Source organism: Pyxicephalus adspersus, chromosome 3, assembly GCF_032062135.1.
Source record: "Pyxicephalus adspersus chromosome 3, UCB_Pads_2.0, whole genome shotgun sequence".
NCBI classification, from domain to species: Eukaryota; Metazoa; Chordata; class Amphibia; order Anura; family Pyxicephalidae; genus Pyxicephalus; species Pyxicephalus adspersus.
This window is the reverse complement of record NC_092860.1, coordinates 111736096-111754212: the sequence shown is the minus strand read 5'-3', so window position 1 is coordinate 111754212 and position 18117 is coordinate 111736096. Positions and strand designations below refer to the sequence as shown.

Below are 18117 nucleotides of genomic sequence, written 5' to 3'. Positions count from 1 at the left end.
ATGTTACAGCATGTACAGAATCATGCACAATATGATCGTTCAAATATAATCATGCATAATCATTAATCTGACATTAGTCATTCGTTTTCTAACGACAATTATTGCACGTGTGTACCTAGCTTTAGGATGCCAGCAATGTGTACGCAGACACATATTTAGTACTGACACAGTCAGAAACATGTCTGCACTCCTAATCAGTTCTGTACTGACACAGCCTGAAACATTTCCACAGTCACAATTGGTACTAAAAAGCTGCATACTGAAAAAAAGAAGTGATAGCTGAGTGAAACCAAATAACATAAAAATAAAATATCTATATTTAAATTAAAGCTAATAGCAATTTACAATATATTTGTGTATATTGATGCCAAATCACCTTTAAATAAAGTTCCCATTCCTGATTTATACTCACCTGTCCTTATTCCATCAATGTATTAGCTCAGGATAGCTACTTGTCTAAAGCTGGGCCCATACACGCTCCAACAGAGCCCATTGCAAAAGAAAAAGAAAGTCATTGTAAAGTATAAGTAGTCAGTGTCTTAGTATTAGTAGTATTAGTGTCCTAATTTAAAAAATTGTCATGGAGTCCCCATTTCATAGTGTGATTGGCCCAGTGCTGCCATATGGAGTGAATTACATGCTCCTTCATACCTGGAAGAACCAAGTATTTTCATAAGCTTTTAACACTGAACAGAATGGCTGAAAAGTTACAAAAAAATAAGTACAGTATGTTAAAGAGAGATGAGCGATAAAAGAAAACTCCCTTACCCCTAAATGGCTAAAGCACAGGGATGTTTTACTTTCTGACTACATTGCATTCAACACAAATATAAACTATATTACGAAGAATAATCATTGCCGACAATAGGATTGGGGCACTGTATTTCACATCTATTTTGTCTACTCTTTTGCCGCTAGCCATACCGTAGATTTTCTTTTATTGAGTCTTGTAAATATGGGAAATAAAGTAATACATGAAGACATTTCATGGTGTGGTTATTCTGATATAAAAAAATGTAACTCTACACCTTATAGTTCCAATTTATAGTGTGAACAATAGGAAATTGCTGCCTTTCAATTGTTTTCAGAATACTGTATGTGTTTTGTCTTACTTTTCTAACCTTTACATAAATATAATTTTTATGTTTTGTTGTGCTTTCCTGCTATGTCTTCCTCAGTGTGTCGGATGGGAATCCTTGTTAAAAGGCCACCATTCGAAAATGAAATAATATAAGCAACATGAAGAACGCAAAAGTTTGTTATTAGAGCATTATTGTTAGGACTGGAGTAACTGAGCTACCCTTGGGTAGGTTTCTTTATATGATTTTTCCATTCTATCTTCTTTCCTCCAGTGTTAAGCAGCAGTGCTGGACCCTGAACCTCAGTTACTTTATAATATAACTGTATAACATGTGCAATTTCTATTATAGTTACCAAAACAATGTGATATGTCAAAATGAATCAACTAGAAACAAATCAGGCAGGACCTTGCACTACATAGTAGATGTACAATGAGATTGTATCGGTTGTCTAACTCCAGTCCCTGAGGGCCAGTTTGTGCACTCATTTTTAGTGTTCCACTTTCAAAAATCTGCAGTCAGACAGTTTTTTTGTTTTTTTTTTGCAGAAAAGGGACAGGTTAAGGCCCGTCTGCAATAAAACATACTTATCAGCCTGATTGCTACCCTCAGGTATAAAAAAAATCACTGAACTGTGCATGTCACTTGTGCTGCCACTGCCAGAACTGAATAAATGCCTCAAAACAGGGGTGTTATAATATCTCAGCCAAGCCAATCAAGATGGCTCAAAAATTGAAACAAGGAAGAGATGAAGAATACGGTGGCATCTTGCAACAAAACGGGGACAGGTGGTAAAGTTTTTTTTTCGATGTCGCCTTTCCCTTTTGTAATGAAGGACCTGCCTGGTTGTGGTTTTTTTAATAAAAAAGTTTAGTTCCACTTTTGGGTATGGTATGGTTTACAAAATCACAATATGGTCTATTTATTAGAAGATTCCATTGTTGGACAGCCCTGACATAGTCTATGGTCTGCTTAACATAAATTTAATGAAGCTGAAGAGTTGAAATGCAGAGCAAAGCTAAATGAACAATTAATGTTTAATGGATGTTTGAGGATAATCTTTATTAAAATGATGTAAAAAGCAATGTGCAGCAACCTTTTTCAAACAGATATATGCAATGTCAGTGAAGGTAGGAAAAATGTAATAAAAGAGAAAATAAAGTAAACTGAGAGAAGAAAAGTTGGGTATATATGTAAGTACAAAATCTGGCTTTAGGGAGTTGGTTGGGAGTTGAAGTGACAAACTCTGTTACAGACTGTACTGAAAGCAATAAAGCAGCTGAATACAGCATACTGTTTGCCCAGCAGTGTGACAGCTCATATTCCTTTTCACAGTAGCAATTGTATATATACCAAGCTGTCCTTGTATTACTTGAATATTTTATACACCTCTTTTAAGCAACCCCCTCCCCAAGTTATACTTTGTGGTTGTACCCCTGGCGTCCACTCATGCAGGAGAGAAAGGAGGAGGATGGAGGAACAGGGCACAGGCACTTGGCCAGTGTTCTGCTTGAAAAGGCATCTCCAGTGTACCTTCAGATGAACAAACTTCTTATTAGGTACCACCTCTATGCAATGCTGCACATATCACTATCAATTAGACAGCAATATGTGCACAAAGACATTTTTTCTCCAAGCTTTATCCATTTCTGGTTTCTAAACAAGCAAAATGTGAAACTGTATTATCAATTATTCTACTTATATTAGATTGTGTATTCAATATTCTTTTTTATTCAGATATCGGTCATAATTTAGCTTTCAATCTAAAAATAAATGGAAAGAACAGAAAATGAAATGCAAACCTTGCTTGTAATAAGGCCTTGGGGCTGATTTCATAAAAGTTTTTTAGACATTTGCAGAGGGATTATACACAAGTAAACAAAACTAAACTTTTTAATAAATCAACTCTGAATATTATACAAGCCAGTATGTTACCCACCTTTCCTGGCCTGGTCTGCACTGATGCTATTTTCCCGACGGTTCAAGAACTTATTAGGTTGGTAAAATTTTTAAACAAACAATTTATTAAACCAAAACATCAAACTGATCAAAGTAATAAAAATGTTCATTGTATCAATGATCAATATAAATAATCATATGATCAAATTGATTTTAAAGGACTTTTTAATGTTAGCCATTGTTTTAAAATTATTATTTCAATAGGACCTAAAGGTGAAATCAATCAGAATTTGGTTGTCAAACAAGTGGTTGGTACATTGCATACTTGTATTCACTTGCTAGGATTGAATTAAAACTATAGTTACTATGATTGTAATTTTAGTTAACACTAACATCTGGGAAATCCCAAAACGTATACCCAGCATTATTCTAGTGTCATAATGTATCATAATGTAGGAAATCTAACCTATTTTATAAGTATAACATACTCTAAACTGATTTAGGATGTACTGAAGGCCTGAATGTCCCTGCTCCAACATGCCCAACATGTAGGACCAGTGCTGCCAGATATGGGTGCAAGTGAGTATGGAGCTTATGACATAATCATTTGCTTAGTGTACCACCTAGTGGTGGGGTGATATTTTGCCCCTCTCATCTTACAATCTTCCTGGCCCTCATCACAAGAACTGCTGCTTTCATAACCCCCCACCCCCACCCCTCTTCTGAGTAGAGCAGCATAGGGAAATGTGGAATAATGGGTATAGCTATCTGTTTGAGTGCCTAGCAAATAAAAAAGCACCAGACTTCAAAGCCTAATCTTCCAGAGATTACTTGGTTATGTCAATTATTAAAAATAGTCAATGGCAACACCTGGATTTCCCTCAAGGGATCTGGCTCTTAGGTGTTGTATTACATGAATTCCTGCATTTTGGTAGCTTTAAAGTACAAAGTGTTAATTAAAGCATAGCTAAACTCACAATTTTCACTTTACATAAAAGTTGGGTGACCTGTGTTGGGTGACGCAGGAAGAAGAAAAGAAGACTCCCGGCTCTGGGACGAATGCTGGGACGAAGCAGGACCCGAGACAGGACAGCCCCCGAAACGATTGGACTGCAATGCGGGATTAAGGGTAAGTGCATTTTTTTTTTTTGGCGTTTTGGGTTTAGTTTCTCTTTAAGTTAAGTCTTGTTTATCACAATGTAATGTTTTTAAATGGCTATGATAGACATTTTGTCAAAAAGTTTTTTTTATTGCTATTTAGAAGATTTATAGTATGCAAAACTCATTTTGTGCTTACCTAAAGCCATGGGCAAGTCACACTCTAGCATGGGTCTATTCTCGCTTACTTTTGGCTGTCTATGGCATGTTCTTTTTTTCTTAATGGGGCAGAAGGCCCATAGTCCGAGGGACAAACAAGGACGGGTCTCCTGGAGAATAAATAGCTTTAGGTAAGTAAATCTTCAGGTTAAAAATGATTTAGGTCCTGCGGGTGGGTTTGGGGAGGGTAAGAGGGAGGGTTTGGGGAACTTTACATTTTGCCAGGCTTTACCTTTCATCAATGTCAATGGAAATTAAAGGAAGAGTGAATGCAAAATGTTGCGTTTACACTTTACAATAGTGGGGTAATCTTCCAATGGGGAACCTAAGGCTATGTACACTCATTAGACTTTTAAAAACTGAACTAGTGCTGTATATACAGCACTGTTCTGCTCTATGGTGAGGGGAGAATGAACAAGCGGCACCCCGCTGCGCTTTCTCCCTTTTACTTGTATTCCACTAGGACGGATCCATGAACAACATCGGACGGCCACTGTACACATCAGATTCTCATCCGATACTAGCCCCGAAGCTAGTATGTAGCCTAAGACACTTTACAAATACATCCCCTTACTGTAATGATAGACTTTAAAGCTTTAGCATATGTTTCCCTTAATCCTGGAATAGTGGCAGCACCTAACTTTTTTCCACAGAAGATTGCTGCATGTCCTAGCCCTCAGTGACATAACTTCCCAATAATAAACGTGTCTTATCTGGTAATGGATTCTCAAAGTTGAAGCCATGGAAGAGATAACTTTACAAGATGATGGTTGAAAATTTACTGCATTGTGAGGCTTACAACACAACATAAAGAGAAACTTTAAATATAAATACTAATAATACCTGCCTTTACTTTTAAAGAGCCCTCTACCCCAAAAATAAAAAAAGAAGACATTTTTACATTGTAAAAAAGTGTCAGCCACCCTTTCACATAATGTTAAAAATGTCATCATAATTAAGGACACTAATCAGCTGCCTGCATGGAAACACACACATCTGAAGAAATGGCAGGAAACCATGTAACAAGGTACGGTGAATGCACTCAACTTTATTCCAGATGTGGGATTTTCACAAAAAAAAAAAAACTACAGTAAACTGTATTAAATGTCCTGTGTTTACTGTAATTTGCCTTCTTTTATGATATTCCAGGGTTGGCAAACCTCCCTTTCAAAGGGAAAATATACTTAATGCTTGTACTCCTACTGTCCACCTCTGCCCCAGATACATTCCTTTCTTGCTACAGTGGGATTTACGCAGCTTTAGGTATGCTGGGGATGCCATATTTCATTAAAACCGGTCCAAACTAGGGCATGCAGAGGACATACACATTTACACGAATGCCGAGGATGTCATGTTTTGTGTACCAAAGAGCTGTGCTCCAGACTGGGGCTGGCAGGGAACTGTAACATCTATAGGGATGCCGGGGATATCATGTATTACATAATACAAGTGCCCTGAATACATTGAGCTGGGCTACAAACTAGGATCTCCCGACTAGTGACGCCATGTATCATGTAACACAGCCTTGCTCTACTAGGACTAGGACTGGCAGGGAACCTTCACATGCACAGGGATGCCAGGGTGCCATGTTTCATACACTACGGAGCAGTGCTAACTAGGACAGGCAGGGAATCTTCACATCGATTGGGATGCCGGGGTGCCATGTGTCATATAGTAAAGAGCAGTGCTGACTAAGACGGGCAGGGAACCTTCACATCTTCAGGGATGCCGGGATGCCATGTTTCATGTAACAGAGCAGTGCTGACTAGGACAGGCAGGGAACCTTCACATGTATAGGGATGCCGGGGTGCCATGTGTCATATATCAGAGCAGTGCTGACTAGGACAGGCAGGGAATCTTCACATGAATAGGGATGTGGGGGTGCCATGTGTCATATACTACAGAGCAGTGCTGACTAGGATGAGCAGAGAACCCTTACATCTATAGGGATGCCAGGGTGCAATGTTTCATATAAGAAAAAGCAGTGCTGACTAGGAAGGGCAGGCAACCATTATATCTATAGGGAGGCCAGGGTGCAATGTGTCATATACCTCAGAGCAGTGCTGACTAGAACAGGCAGAGAAACTTCACATGTATAGGGATGCCGGGGTGCCATGTGTCATATAACAGAGCAGTGCTGACTAGGACGGGCAGGGAACCTTCACATGTAAAGGGATGCAAGGGTGCCATGTTTCATGAACTAAACAGAAATGCTGACTAGAAAGGGAAGGCAACCATAGGGATGCTGGGGGGCATGTTTCATATACTACAGAGCAGTGCTAACTAGGAAGGGCAGGGAACATTCACATGTGTAGGGATGCTGGGGTGCCATCCATGTTTCATATACTCATGTTTCATATACTACAGAGCAGTGCTAACTAGGAAGGGCAGGGAACATTCACATGTGTAGGGATGCTGGGGTGCCATCCATGTTTCATATACTACAGAGCAGTGCTAACTAGGAAGGGCAGGGAACCTTCACATGTGTAGGGATGCAGGGGTGCCATGTTTCATATACTACAGAGCAGTGCTGACTAGGACAGGCAGGAAAACTTCACATGTATAGGGATGCCGGGGTGCCATGTGTTATATAACAGAGCAGTGCTGACTAGGACGAGCAGGGAACCCTTACATCTATAGGGATGCCAGGGTGCAATGTTTCATGTAATAAAGAGTGCTGACTAGGAAGGGCAGGCAACCTTTATATCTATAGGGATGCCAGAGTGCCATGTGTCATATATTTCAGAACACTGCTGACTAGGACAGGCAGGGAACCTTCACATCTATAGGGATGCCGGGGTTCCATGTGTCATTTAACAGAGCAGTGCTGACTAGGACGGGCAGGGAACCTTCACATCTAGGCAGGGAACCTTCACATCTATAGGGATGCCGGGGTTCCATGTGTCATTTAACAGAGCAGTGCTGACTAGGACGGGCAGGGAACCTTCACATCTATAGGGATGCGGGAGTGCAATGTTTAATATACTACAGAGGAGTGCTGACTAGGACAAGCAGCGAACATTCACATATATAGGGATGCCGGGGTTCCATGTATCATATAACAGAGCAGTGCTGGCTAGGACAGGCTAGAAACCTTCACATCTATAGGGATGCCAGGGTGCCATGTGTCATGTACTACAGAGCAGTGCTGACTAGGACGGGCAGGGAACATTCACATCTATAGGGATGCGGGAGTGCCATGTGTCATGTACTACAGAGCAGTGCTAACTAGGAAGGGCATGGAACATTCACATCTATAGGGATGCGGGGGTGCCATATTTCATATACTACAGAGGAGTGCTGACTAGGACAAGCAGCGAACATTCACATATATAAGGATGCCGGGGTTCCATGTATCATATAACAGAGCAGTGCTGGCTAGGACAGGCTAGGAACCTTCACATCTATAGGGATGCAGGGGTGCCATGTGTCATGTACTACAGAGCAGTGCTGACTAGGACGGGCAGGGAACATTCACATCTATAGGGATGAGGGAATGCCACGTTTTATATACAACAGAGCAGCGCTTACTAGGAAGGGCAGGGAACCGTCACATCTATAGGGATGCGGGGGTGCTATGCTTCATATACCACGGAGCAGTGCTGACTAGGATGGGCAGGGAATCTTCACATCTATAGGGATGCGGGCGTGCCATATTTCATATACTACAGAGCAGTGTTGACTAGGAAGGGCATGAAACATTCACATCTATAGGGATGCGGGCGTGCCATATTTCATATACTACAGAGCGGTGTTGACTAGGACAGGCAGGAAACCTTCACATGTATAGGGATGCGGGGTTGCCATGTTTCATATACTACAGCACAGTGCTAACTAAGAAGGGCAGGGAACCTTCACATCTATAAGGATGCTGGGTTGCCATGTTTCATATACTACAGAGCAGTGCTGACTAGGACAGGCAGGGAACCTTCACATGTATGGGGATGCCAAGTGCCATGTTTCATGTAACAGAGCAGTGCTGACTAGGAAGGGCAGGGAATCTTCACATCTATAGGAATGCCAGGGTGCCTTATAACAGAGCAATGATGACTAGGACGGTTAGAAACCTTCACATCTATAGGGATGTCAGGGTGCCATGTGTCATGTACTACAGAGCATTGCTGACTAGGACAGGCAGGGAACCCTCACATATACAGGTATGCCGGGTGCCATGTTTCATGTAACAGAGCAGTGCTGACTAGGATAGGCAGGGAACCCTCAAATCTAAAGGGATGCCGGGGTACCAATGTTTCATATAGAACAGAGCAGTGCTGACTATGACAGGCAGGGAACCTTTACATCTTTTGGGACGCCAGGGTCCCATGTTTCATATACTAAGAGCAGTGCTGACTAGGACAGGCAGGGAACGTTCACATGTATAGGGATGCCAGGGTGCCATGTTTCATATACTACAGAGCAGCTCTGACTAGGAAGGACAGGGAACGTTCAAATGTATAAGGATGCAGGGGTGCCATGTTTCATATACTACAGAGCAGTGGTGACTAAGACAGGCAGGGAACCTTCACATGTATAGGGATGTGGGTGTGCCATGTTGCCTATACTACAGAGCAGTGCTGACTAGGATGGGCAGGGAACCTTCTCATTTATAGGGATGCCAGGGTGCAATGTTTCATATACTAACGAGCAGTGCTGACTAGGAAGGGCAGGGATCCTTAACATCTATAAGGATGCCGTGGTGCCATGTTTCATATAGTACAAAGCAGTGCTGATTAGGGCAGGCAGGGAACGTTCAAATATATGAGGATGCAGGGGTGCCATGTTTCATATACTACAGAGCAGTGGTGACTAGGACAGGCAGGGAACCTTCACATCTATATGGATGCCGGGGTGCCATGTTTCATTCACTACAGAGCAGTGCTGACTAGGACGGGCAGGGAACCTTCACATGTGTAGGGATGCGAGGGTGCCATGTTTCATATAACAGAGCAGCGCTGACTATGACAGGCAGGGAACCCTCACATCTATAGGGATGCGGGGGTACCAATGTTTCATATAGTACAGAGCAAGCTGACTATGACAGGCAGGGAACATTCACATGTATAGAGATGGGGGGGTGCCATGTTTCATGTAACAGGGCAGTGCTGACTAGGACATGCAGGGAACTTTCACATCTATAGGGATGCCGGGTTGCCATGTTTCATGTAACAGAGCAGTGCTGACTAGGACAGGCAGGAATCCTTCACATCTATAGGGATGCCGGGGTGCCATGTTTAATGTAACAGCATCGCTGACTAGGACAGGCAGGGATCCTTCTCATTTATAGGGATGCCAGGGTGCAATGTTTCATATACTAACGAGCAGTGCTGACTAGGACAGGCAGGGAACTGTCACATCCATAGGGATGCCAGGGTACCATGTTTAATGTAACAGCAGTGCTGACTAGGACAGGCAGGGAAGCAGTGCTGACTAGGACAGGCAGGAATCCTTCACATCTATAGGGATGCCGGGGTGCCATGTTTAATGTAACAGCATCGCTGACTAGGACAGGCAGGGATCCTTCTCATTTATAGGGATGCCAGGGTGCAATGTTTCATATACTAACGAGCAGTGCTGACTAGGACAGGCAGGGAACTGTCACATCCATAGGGATGCCAGGGTACCATGTTTAATGTAACAGCAGTGCTGACTAGGACAGGCAGGGATCCTTCACATCTATTGGGATGCCGGGGTGCCATGTTCCATGTAACATCAGCGCTGACTAGGACAGGCAGGGAACCGTCACATCTATATGGATGCCGGGGTGCCATGTTTCATGTAACAGAGCAGTGCTGACTATGGCAGGCAGGGAACTGTCACATCTATAGGGATGCCAGGGTGCCATGTTTAATGTAACAGCATCGCTGACTATGACAGGCAGGGAACCTTCACATGTATAGGGATGCGAGGTAGCCATGTTTCATATACTAAGGAGCAGTGCTGACTAGGAGGGGCAGGAAACCTTAACATCTATAGGGATGCGGGGTTGCCATGTTTCATATACTACAGCGCAGTGCTAACTAAGAAGGGCAGGGAACCTTCACATCTATAGGGATGCTTTGGGTGCCATGTTTCATATACTACAGAGCAGCACTGACTAGGACAGGCAGGGAACATTCACATCTATAGGGATGTGAGGTGCCATGTTTCATGTAAAAGACCAGTGCTGACTAGGAAGGGCAGGGAATCTTCACATCTATAGGGATTCCGGGGTGCCTTTTAACAGATCAGTGATGACTAGGACGGGTAGAAACCTTCACATCTATAGGGATGTCAGGGTGCCATGTGTCATGTACTACAGGATGCCAGGGTGCCATGTTTAATGTAACAGCATCGCTGACTAGGACAGGCAGGGAACCGTCACATCTATAGGGAAGCCGGGGTGCCATGTTTCATATAACAGCAGTGCTGACTAGGACATGCAGGGAACCGTCACATGTATAGGGATGTCGGGGTGCCATGTGTCATGTAACAGAGCAGTGCTGACTATGGCAGGCAGGGATCCTTCACATCTATAGGGATGCCGGGGTGCCATGTTTCATATAACAGCAGTGCTGACAAGGACAGGCAGGGATCCTTCACATGTATAGGGATGCCGGGGTGCCATGTGTCATGTAACAGAGCAGTGCTGACTAGGACAGGCAGGGAACCGTCACATGTATAGGGATGGGGGGGTGCCATGTTTAATGTAACAGCAGTGCTGACTAGGACAGGCAGGGAACCGTCACATGCAGGCAGAGAACCGTCACATCTATAGGGATGCCGGGGTGTCTCGTTTCATATAACACCGGTGCACTGAGCACATTGAGCTGAGCTCCAGACGAGGCGGCAGCAGAAGCAGTTCGTGCTTAGTTGTCAGTAGAAGAAGGCAGCGCAGTGTACCCAGCAAGGTGACTAGACTTCTGTGTGTCTGTGTGATGCGTATGCTGTGCCATGTTCAGGCTGTGCTCATGCTTTTCCCCATTTGTGTGTCCAGCAGATGATGGGGAAGGTAGCCCTCCTGTGTGTGTATGCAGCAGCCTGCAGTGGGGTTCTGGCAGCAGCTGCAGCAGCGACTGGCAGGTCAGACAGAGGCAATTTTCTGGATGATAAACAATGGCTAACCACAATCTCCCAATATGACAAGGATGCCGGGCACTGGAACCGATTCCGAGATGTAAGTTGTATTGTTTTCACTTGGATTATGCAGTGACCCCTATACCCACATCCCTGGGGTGCACATCCACTCCCCATCATGATGGATGGCTATTCCTTTGTAACTTTTACATTACCTTCCACACTTCTGCCACTTTGTGCCTTTTCTATAGCTGATGGGAAGAAAGGATTTCTTCTTACACAATTAAAAACTTCAGCAGCAGAGAGGTCACCTAACTCCTCCAACCTAATTTTACTCATTTTCTATCTTAGTGCCAGCTGGGAAAATAAAGCTAATTGGTGCCCTTTGCAGATGTGTTGATTGATGCCCTATGGGAACATTTTACCATGGGTGCAGAATAGGTGATAATAGAGGATGCATTTATCATAGTTCTTTGATGAGCAGATGATTTTCTAGGCTGTGCCCACTTTGTATTAATAACCCTTGTCAGTTATGGGGTATTACAGCATCATTTTCAGGCCTGTTCTGCATGGCTACATTTACAAGGCTTTTTTTCTTATTAAATACTTCTTGACTGCCTTGCTTGGCTGAGCCTGTGGCTGAGATGGCGATGCTGGGTGTACGGCCGAGCAAGCCTTAATAAATGGCTGATGCATAGAATGAAGTGTGTGCTATAGAATGCAGCACATAGGTGTAAGAAGACGTGAATATCCTTTCACTTCTTAGCCCTGGCTATGACTTCCAAGGAGTGAGGCCGGAGATCTGTTGGTACCATTTGTGGTGAGGAGGAGGCAGAAAAAATACAAAAAGACTTCAGAGTAATCTATGAACAGTTTCATTCTAGAGGTGACCAAAGAAGTGCAATCGCCCCGTATGCCAAGTTTAGAAGTACATTTACAAACTCATCAGGGACTTTATCAAATTTCCTCTCTTGCAGTTTTCTGGATTACTTTTTTCCAATGCAGTCATTTTGTAATACGGCATGTGAACAATAATCTTTGTGTAATATTTTACTGGAGTGTAAAGAACATTCCCAAATGTGAACCCCCCTGCACCAATAACTCTAGTATTGGAGGACAGACTTTCTATGAGCATGTGAATTTAAATAGAAGAAGCTGAATAAATTCCATTTTCTTGTTCTTTTTATCTTAGTGGTCATGCGACCACTATTCCAGCCTCTGCAGGGCCAGGGCTGTGGACATGCTGTGGTCACTTACATTTCTGTTGGATTCCTGACTACAACTTTCAGGTTTTTAGGTGGCTTTTTTCAGTAATGGCTTCATGACCTTGAGGGTACAGAGTGCTTTAGCACACATGGCAGGGTGACAACACAAGTAAAGCATTAGGAGTCTGTGGACAGAGTTGTCACTCTAAAAACGGAAGGATCAACAGGTTTGTGATTGGTTAAATTACAATTAACCAGAAAACCAGTATTGAAGCAGATATGTTTTCTGCTTTTATAAACATTTTGCCGCAATGGTGTGTAGTATTCTAGCAAACATATATTCACTTTTATTACGGTAGTCTGCACACTTTCAACTGCTGGAAACCTAGTTCTGATTTTATGTTAGGTTACTGTACATTGCTACTCTTTGTAAAATGCTGTGAAAGAAGTATACATATTACAGTGTTGTTGATTTTGAGATTTTCCAGCCCAGTGAATTATCTGTATTAATAAAGGTTGGTAAAGGCAAATAACGATCACATTTTCCCATAAATATACCCAATTACAGTAAAATACCCAGAACTGCAGTGAAAGTAGCAATAACAGTGCCATGGGCAGTTCTGCAATATTAGAACACCGACTTTCTCATACATAAGAACTGTAAGTTTTAGATTTTTCTTCTGTTTGTTTTACATTTGATGGAATCATTTGGAAATGTCAATGACAAACTAAGTTTGTTTTTTTTTTATGAAATTAGATCCCCACAAGTTATAATGTGAATTTCTGTCTTGCCTCTAAGCATTTTCTAAGAAAATAAAATTGAAGCCAGTTCAAAAATTATTTTTTCTTCTTTTGGATCCTGAATGTAAAATGTAAATATGGCATACAAATAGAATATGATAACTGGACAATGTCTGCTATACTTACCATGATTTAGTTAGTTAAATTCAGATTATATATTTATTCCTGATACATGATAGTACTATATTAGCATGTATTATATAACAGACATGTATTTGGTTTTTTCCTATAGGTTTATCAGTGAGAACCGTCTAAGTTTATTGTATGCGAAAATGTATAAATTCCTTGCTAGGACTGTTTCTGGCTGTTTGGGTGCCCCAAGCAAGATTCCCCTGGTGTTGTCTTTGAGGGTGTAATGCTCTCCCTGAACTGCAACTGACAAATTGTTGGGTGCATTGTGACTCATGATTTAGGGGCCCTTTTTGACAGTTGGCAGTGGCTGGTTGTCTGTGAATGTTGGCAAAGCTTGAGGGAACATATATGGGTGTTGGTAGAATTTGGGGGAGTGGGGGGAAGTAAGAGACACTGTAACTTCTGTGGACTACTGGCATAACACCAGAGACTGCTCAGGGGTTATCTGTAACTTATGGTGTCTGTGTGTTCTGGGGGTGCCTATGACTATTAGGGGGCTGCAGTGGAAGGGCTGTATGACAGTTGAGAAGGCACTTATGATAATCAAGGATGTTGGCAGCGCCTCCCACAGACACCCCATAGCAAATACAGATGGCTAGGTGGTGACTGCATGTGATGTGATACGCTTCCATACTGGAAGCATCCAAGTATTTTTGCGTTTACCACTAATGCCAAGAAATGACCCTACATGATACACATAATTCTTAAAGTATAAATGCATGTTTTTAATAACAATGCTAACATCTGATTGGTGGACATGGGCTGTACCTCCACTTTCTTTTCTTCTGTGTTCTATAAGTGTAGTCCAGTTTAAAATTTAGGACTAGATTTTATGGAACTCATATTAATGACATAATTCATCCCCACACCATGGATGTGTTTTTGCAGGTCTATTGAAAAATAAAAGTGTAAACAATAATAGTACAATAAAAACATATTCATATAAAAGGGTGTAAAGTAAAAATAACTTTTTTTCTATGTTTTCATATATAAAAAAAAAAAAAAATTGTGGCTATTTAAAAAGTCTGGCATCAGCTCAAGAGTGTTTGAATATGCAGGGCATAACAAACCAGATATAAGAATTTTTTCTCTTAGGATGTCAGTGTCCAGATTATTTTTGCAGTGTTTTCAAAGTTTATCATAGATGCAGCCATGTTGAACACTTACTGCTATATGCTGTATATAAAACAATGTAGATGTTTCCTTTAACATCCCCTGATTCACTATAGGATATGAGCCACATATACTTTTTCACTTTTTCTGCACTCCCACATTGATTTGTTTGGGTACAGAAGGACCTGATTTATGATTTGGACATAGAAGATTGTGTACTGTATATACAGTATATATTTACCTGAAAGAAGCAGACAAACCTCACTGACTCAAACCTATATATATAAGCCTAGGACACAGACTGTAGTTATTGCTGCTAACATTCACAACAGTAATAGAAATACCAATAAATAGAAAGTGAATAAATACACCCATGGTATGTTACATTTAAAACATCTATTGAAAAGGAAAAAATTAAAACCATTGACTCTTGTTTTTCTTTTTACATTTAAAGTATTTTGTATGTGTTAGTTGGTTATAATGCATCAGTTGCTCTTAAATTATCTTTAGTGGATCATTTTTGGCCACCTGTAGATGGTGCTGTGTTCCTATATAAATTATGTAACAAACTAATAATGTCTAAGATGGCAGGGGTTTGTCATACACTTTATGTGGGACACAGTGCCATCGATTGGTGTGATGTAAGTATAAATCAAGATGTTTTTTCAGGTAACAAAATATCTAATTTAAGTCTAATGTGGGCATGTCAAACTGGTGTTTTATGAGACACATGTGCATGTTTTGGGTTAAAAAATGAGTGCATCTCCAGCTGTTGTATAGTTAGTAAGTTATGCATTTTGTAGCAAAAAACTTCAGGAAATGTTATTACCCCTTTCTCTGGGAATAAATGTGCACAATTGCATGTTTATTTTTAGTGTTATGTTCCAACATGCCATAATTGTTTCCTGTAATTAAGTAGTTGTGGCTTTCATTTGACATAATGTGGCCCCCTTAATGATTAAAGCTAATTTCAGGCTAGCTATTTTACTGTGGTGTTTACCACCTCTGCCTCACTCACTAGGTGCCCAGGAGAGTTGCTTGTTTTTATTAGGTGTTTGCGCCTGTGTAGGTGCTTTTTAAGCGACTACAAAAGCCTAGCAGAAAGGTTAATTTTACCATTTTTGTTTTTTATATTGCAAACCAGCTTGCAATGCTTTAAAACTCTTGCACAAGCATTTTAAGTGTTTGCTAGCAGAACCAAAAATAAATTGGATTGGATTGTATGCAACGCATTCTTCCTTGCTCCCTGACCAACTGTGTTTTCAGTGTCCAGATACAGCCTAAGATTTAGGAGCCATCTTATAGCTGGTTTAGACTGACCATCATCTCCATGGCTTCTACAGAACAGAACTTGCTTTGGGAAAGTGTCTGGGGTTGCAAACACAATTGGTACATAAAAAGTGAAGCTATATGCTTTTTTGGTTATCAGGGCAATTAACCTTTTTTGAAGAAATTTGCAATTTAGATTTATGAAAATATGGCCTTATTTTTTAATCTTTAAAACTTTGTGGTAAAATTTTATGGCAAAGGATTTTTAACCCGCCTTTTCATTCAAATTCAACTTTAAATGATTAGGAGGCGGCAACTTCTTGGTTAATTTTTTTACATATATGAAGCCTTAACCCTGGCTTTTTTGGACTTTAAAGTGAAGCTGGGGGTAAGCTATGGGTCTTCAATGCTTCTTGGTAACATGAGCTTTTAAACTAGCTTTCATTGACCAATGCAGCAGTAGGCACTGTGGTGCAACAGATCGTCAAACTAAAGATGTGCCCTCTTTTATAGATAGCCACCTTTTAATCTTTAATATACATACTAAGCTGGTGCTATAGAAGGGCTGGACTTCCAGATTGAACAACAAAGTTCAAAGACAAGTTGTAAAGATAAAAAAAATGCTATACCTGGAGAAGTAGTCTCAATGCTTTTCATTTTTTTCACCCTTTCTGCTTTCACCTTTTTTGATTTCACTGAGAAATCTTTTACAGACATTTAAATGGAAAATTGAATTCCAGGCATGACATTTTCCTGAGGGTTTGCAGAACTTGCTGGTTCCTCCTGCTGACCTCCACCCACTGCAAAATAGAATAGTGATGTATAGGTCATCAGGAAGAACCAGTAAGAGCTAGGGAGGGGATTGGGGAGATTGGCATTGCCCAAACAGTTTTCTTCCCAGCAGACTTGGGGGGGGGGCCCGCTAAGCAAGTGGGCAAAAATTAAATATTCACTTGCTTGTTTTCTAGATTTGCCTGTTTCTAGTAGCATGTACTAGATCATACAATCTACTATGTGTCATATAGTATGTAAGTACCTTATTTGTATCTTGAGCAAAAAGTTAGGGGATTTTGTGTTTCTTAGTCAACCTAAAAAGTGTATTGTGTTTTCTTCCCTACCTATTGTTTCTTTGAAATAAACCCATAAAGGGAATTATAGCAGGGGCAGTTTAGAGAGGTTGTAGAAAGCTTATGGGGATTAGTTGACACCACAGGTAATGTGAGTATTCCACCCTTGTTCTGTGTTGCTTTAACTGGAGATGAGACCCTATGAAATGAGTGTCTCTAGCATAGGCTTTTTATAGCTTTTTAAACACATGTTTTTTAACCCTAAAATGTGTAAAACATGCATAAGCTTCTACAAAAAATTGCTGCATTTGCAAAAAAATTACCAATTTGCAGCTTTTTATAAATGTGTGTGTTTTTTAATGTAGACAGCTTATAAATACTTACAAATAAGGAAGAAAAAAAACTGGCACAAACTCCATTTGCTTCTAAATCCAGGCTCTTTAGTAATGAAGCCTATTTAGAATCTTGATTTGTATATTCCTGTGAAAACAAAGATGTATCGTAGGAGACAAAGCCATAGCAGATTATCTGCATAATGATTACTGCTCAGCGTTCACAGCTGAAACTGGAAACGTCATTGGCAACAGCTGGGCTATATTTATTGATAGGAAAAAATAAAGTACAAAATATAGAGTGATGTTAGTAGCACTCATGTAGGAGTAGCCAGCAAGTCATTAGAGAAGGAAAAAAACAGCAAAGACCTATAGTTATCCTAACAATGCAGCCACCTGTTCAGAAGGCGAGATGATTTCTTACTGACCCCTTTCTACAACCATTGAGTAATATACAGAGCTTTCCTAGGGGAATGTAGATGACTGGTGTGCAGTCCACCTAATTTAATCAAAAGCAACAACTGGCAATGGTGGTTTGATGTGTTCACGAATATACAGTATAATGTGTCTGAGATCCTAAAGGATAACTGTGAAAACTGCTGGGGACCAGGGGATCAATGCTCTTGAAAGTCTTCATTTGTTGATTTGTTTCAGTTTGTGCAGAAATTTCAGCTGGGAAATTCCTATCAGTGGAGCAGGCCTAGGAAGTGCTGGCAGCAGTAGAGAGTCACTTTAACATATATATATATATATAGAGAGAGAGAGAGAAGCAATTAGATCTGGAGAGAGTGGAATACCATTGCACAAGACTGTTATGACCATTCTGTTGCTTCAAAACCAGAAAATTTCT

General features: G+C 41.0%; 1 protein-coding gene across 2 annotated transcripts in view; it reads left to right on the top strand.

Annotated features, from left to right (window-relative positions):
• The first annotated feature begins 11036 nt into the window (after window positions 1-11036).
• Window positions 11037-18117, top strand: part of SPOCK3 (SPARC (osteonectin), cwcv and kazal like domains proteoglycan 3) — a 162558-nt gene continuing 155477 nt past the window's right edge. Inside the window, exons 1-2 of one of the 2 annotated variants that reach the window (XM_072406017.1) lie at window positions 11037-11182; window positions 11272-11448. In XM_072406017.1, the coding sequence (XP_072262118.1) occupies window positions 11272-11448 (177 nt within the window). In that variant the 5' untranslated portion in view covers window positions 11037-11182. Of the gene's footprint in view, window positions 11183-11268; window positions 11449-18117 lie in introns of both variants that reach the window. The other variant, XM_072406016.1, reaches the window with a different exon arrangement.